The sequence below is a fragment of the Pundamilia nyererei genome, unplaced genomic scaffold (assembly GCF_000239375.1).
Source record: "Pundamilia nyererei isolate P.nyererei 1_Seehausen unplaced genomic scaffold, PunNye1.0 scaffold00150, whole genome shotgun sequence".
Taxonomy (NCBI): Eukaryota; Metazoa; Chordata; class Actinopteri; order Cichliformes; family Cichlidae; genus Pundamilia; species Pundamilia nyererei.
Window position 1 is genome coordinate 1,217,307 of NW_005187551.1, and position 4,705 is coordinate 1,222,011.

The 4,705-nt window shown below is 42.8% G+C and overlaps 1 protein-coding gene across 1 annotated transcript in view; it reads right to left on the bottom strand.

The window, feature by feature from the left end:
• The window catches only part of LOC102203196 (cyclic nucleotide-gated cation channel beta-3-like), a 25,039-nt gene extending 21,311 nt beyond the window's left edge, over positions 1-3,728 (bottom strand). Inside the window, exons 1-3 of the mRNA XM_005744907.1 lie at positions 3,618-3,728; positions 3,151-3,205; positions 1,628-1,772 (exon numbers count right to left, since the gene is read on the bottom strand). Of these exons, the coding sequence (XP_005744964.1) occupies positions 1,628-1,772; positions 3,151-3,205; positions 3,618-3,728 (311 nt within the window). The remainder of the gene's footprint in view (positions 1-1,627; positions 1,773-3,150; positions 3,206-3,617) is intronic.
• Positions 3,729-4,705: the final 977 nt, after the last annotated feature.

The window sequence follows — 4,705 nt, forward strand, 5'->3', positions numbered from 1 at the left end:
AGTAATTAGTTAGATTACTCGTTACTGAAAAAAGTAACGCCGTTACTTGTAACTCCGTTATTGCCATCACTGATAAAGTATAATACACATTTAAGGTATATAAATGTAGAAATATTTGATTCAGTGCATTGCGACCATCCTCAGTGTTTATTTCAGTTTACAATCGTTCCCTTTTCATTCAGGACCCAGCTCAGTACCTGTGATTTGAAATGCTAAAAAGAGTGAATCACAGAGAGAAATAACTTGTGACATAAGAAGGATCACATTACACGGATAAATGCAATCAGCCAAGTGGTGCTCACTGCAGAGCCAAATGGATGGAGTCCAGCTTCACCTGTTTGTGGTTAAGGTTAGGGCACTTTGGGTCAGGGAGGACAGATCTAGAGGTCAGGCCAGGCTAGGCCAATAGCGGTCTTCCACTTCGGCCGAGCTGTGAGAATGATGGATGCTCTCCCTCTAGTGGATAAAATTCTGTAGTGCCTTTGACAGAACAATACACCATGTTTAAACTGACACATCCAACATGCTGAGATCAGGCCCTGCAGTCAAATTAAAGTCAGTACATTTTCACACTTAATTGTCAGGTTGTTTTTCCATCGTTTCTTTCATTGTTTTCAGTGTGTAAATGGTACACTGTGCTGGGTTGGAGTACCGCCCCTGGTTTGTGGAAACTAAATGAAAGAAAGTTAAAGAAAGTGAGCCAACGCCGTGGTGACCGGTTCTGGTAGGAAGCCTTTGCAGACTTAATCAACCCTAAAGGCGATGCAGCATTTCATCTCACTAATATGCCTCATAAAAGAAGAAGGACACATACTTGGGCGGTTTATATATGAGAAGGACACAGAGTAAACCACACACACTTCAGGTTTTGTGTAGCACTGGCAGTAAAAACTCCCAGTCTAGCTCTTCTGTAGAGTACCTCAGGATCCCCTCTGAGCTCTGACACTATTTATTCCACACTTTACTTAAGCTGCTGGCTGACACTGACCCCACCACCACCACACGCACACACACACACACACACACACACACACACACACACACACACACACACACACACACACACACGCTACCTGTCCTCCACCTGGAGCCTCTGGCTCTTGCCACCATTGTTGTGTCATATATATCATATCCTCGTTGAAATCCAACCTGTGCTTAGAACTACAAGGATCAGCCGTTGCTGCCTCTACCTGTCGCCTTCATAGTGTTTATTGAGGGACCAGAAGCAGCTCTGGTGAGCTCCTTAAAACCTAAAGAACTGAAAATCTTTTAATCCACTTTCAGGCCATCCCTCTTTTAATATGCATGTTGCTCCAGTGGGTAAAGATCTCACATGCTGCGCTTATCTCCCCGGGCACCCTCCCTCCCTCTCCGCCCTCTTGCCAGGGAATCTGATTAATTAGCGTCCATGGGGTGATTACTTTGATATAGGTTTGTGGTGTCACTTGGCAGGTGTGTGTTTGCAGTGAGCTAAAGTGGAGTTTGGAGGCTGGGCTGATATTCTGAGGATAAACACACTGTAACTAATCTCTGTAAACGCTTTTGACTGTCGGTGCACCCGCTTTCAAATGAAATGTACCTGGAAAAAATTAGGTAGAAGAAACAACACTGCAAGCGCAGGTCTTACCCCTCAGCTCCAGCTTGATCGGGGTTTGATGGAGGAGCCGGAGCCGCGGCTGGAGCTGGGGCAGGAGCTGGTGCCGAAGCTGGTGCCGGGGCCGCTGATGGTGCTGGTTCAGGGGCTGGGGGTGGTGCCGGTGATGGAGCTGATTCTAAGAAAGGGGAAAAAAATCCTACGTTTATTTTGGCTTTTCAAGATTGTTAGAAATGGTCCTCACCTCCTGGAAGAAGAATAAAAAATGTTTGATCTTACCTAATTATTTATTTTGCATCGTTTGTTTTCCTGTAAAGCATTTCTTTTAGACATCTTTATAAAAATATTACACATTTAGAAATATAACCGTAACAATACATTAGATTAAGTTTTATATTTATAATGGTTTCTGTTTTCCCATTTATTTCTTTTAATTGCTAATTTCATTGTATTATGTGTTTTCCTTATAGTCCCTTTAGTCTTATAACTGCTTGTCATCCATCTGTGAAGCAACTACGAACTGTAAATATGTTCATCCTTTTTTGGCATCTTTGCTGCACTGGTTATGTGAAACCATTTTTATTTAGTTCATCATCTATTAAAGATTCCTGTAACATCTGTAAAAGAGAGAGACAAGACGCTGAATATGACATTTGAGGGGTTGATTATTAGCTGGCCGTGTTTCTGTCCGGCTTTCAGACACATTAGGCAACCGTGGGATCAGCAGAATGAAGTAACAGAACCTGGATGGATGATGGAGACAAACCTGATGTTTTTCACTCCGGCTCCAAAAGGCCATTCAAACTTTCAGCAACACAATCAACAAATCAGTGAAATTCAATTTCTTGTCAAGCTCAGCAGTCAAGGAAACTCAACTAAAATGGAAACGGTCAGCAGGCACGAGAGAAGTCGTCCAAGGCTGAACGTTTCATATTGGACATTTGTCCAAAGGCTTTCTCTTATTTTGGTCCCTTTTTGTCACTCGTTTGACTGTTTGCGCTTTATAACTATGACTATAACTATTATAACTACAGCTTTATACAAATAACAAGAATAAACAGAATTATACACGAGGCTGACTGAAGTGTGGAGGTGTTTCAGTAACACTGTGTTTCACTGCAGTATCTAATTAGCAAATACATTTGTAAAGAAGCTTATTATACAGTAAAACGTTACATACTTATTTCCCTTGTAATGGCATAAACAAGTGTTGTATTTATGTGGATGGATATTGGTGGATTTAGATGTGGGTGTTTGGCCTATTACGTTGATTTGTCAGTTGCATTTGTATTAGTATGTCTTTAAAAAAAAATGATGATGCATATGTTTCTATTTGCTCGATGACCTGTGCAAGGACAACAAACTGTCATGTTAAATGAATAGTTTTTGTACACAGTCCCTGACAAATAAAGAGGCAAACCAAAATGAAGCGAAATTTAAAATAATCCATATTTTCTCATGTTCCCAACATATTAACAGTCAGTCTTGTTTTAATTTCACAGGATGGGACAAAAAAAAGGAACTGGGTAAACTTTTCAGCCGTTAGAATGACTCACCCTGTGGTTTGTCCACTTTCTTGTCTTCATTCTCCTTCTCAGCTGGCTTCTCCTCCTACACGACAAATCAACATTTTTTTTCTTCACAAAATCTGACGCCTGGCTCCATTTGTCAAACAGTGGCCATTAAGAGTGACGCTTTAATTTCAGTGGCAGTTTTAAAGAATGGTGAATTCAGCGTTTGACAAATGACTGCCTCCTCTGATGGACACTTTTAAAAACAGGCTGCGTTCATGATGAAACAAATTTCAAAGTGCCCGTTTGGGTAATGAGTGATTTCAATGAGGTAGTGAAACAATTTTATTTGGTTTTTTTCCTGTTTTGCTGCCAGGGTACAGAGCAGCTGGTTGAGTGATAGAGGCAGACGAGACGCCACTGCTCATGTCTGTAACCAGTCAAAAATCTGGTTGACAATAACGATTTATTATAGTTAGTCTAATAACTGAATATACAGGCGGAACACATACCTTGGCTGGAGGTGGAGGTGGAGGTGGAGCTGGGTCAGGGGCTTTGCTAGTAGTCCCAGAGCCCTCTGGCACCTGCGGGCTGCTAAAGAGACCCTTCAACTTTGCAAACATGTCTAACGACCTACGAGTGCATCAGCCGTCCTGCCTGCTGCTTGTATGAGGGGAGTGTGGCGGGAGGCAAGGATCAAAACGATCCCTCAACTAGCCTGATCCCCTTCACTCCGCCTACCTTTTCTTCTCCACCTGTTTTAATTCAGCGTGTCCTCATAACCAAATTGACCCTAATTGCATTACTGTATTTAGCAGGACTAATACTCTTGCACCGAGCATAGCCCCCACCATCAGCAGTGACATGTCAGCCCATCCCTCAATTGGCTTAGGGGTGACCACTAAAGCAGGGAGGGCTGCTTAGCATGAGTGCGAATGTCTGTGGAGCACACTGTCATTCTTCTTATTGTAAGTGACACACTCTCGAGTCATGATACACTTTAAAAAACTGCCATTCCCGTTGAATGTATCATTGTAAAAGGATGGAAGACAGTGATCAAACAAAGTCACATAGTGGGTTTGAATGACCCAACTAGATATACACCAGCTCACTGAGAGGTCAAAGTGACTCTGTCCTTGTGTCCTTTCACTGAGTTAAAATGTGGTCATGAGTGCGTCATGCCCGCTGCTCTCATTTACTCACTGTAGTACTTTGCTGTCTGAAGCAGGGCAGGAGGGAATCAAACAGGCTGATCCGCTTCTCATACAACCAACTCCAGTCTTGCCGCGCTCTCAGTGCAGGTAATCAGCTCATGTCCATGGCCAGTTTGGAGATGGCTTACGTGTGGACCTGGGAAACATTTTTAGAGCTAAAAACAAAACTAAAAGTTGTTGAGAGCTTCTCTGGGCTAGGTGTGTGTTTAATTTATTCTGGGAGTTGTTGTTTAGTGTGCAGTCGGGAGTGCAAGGCACAGCTCTCGCATCATCAGCACTTTTACTAATCTCTCTAAACAGATACCTGCAGATGGCCAACGGCAGCAGCACTGCAGCTTGCATGTTGGCTGCAGGGTCAAACTATTCATAGCATTCAGCAAAACGAA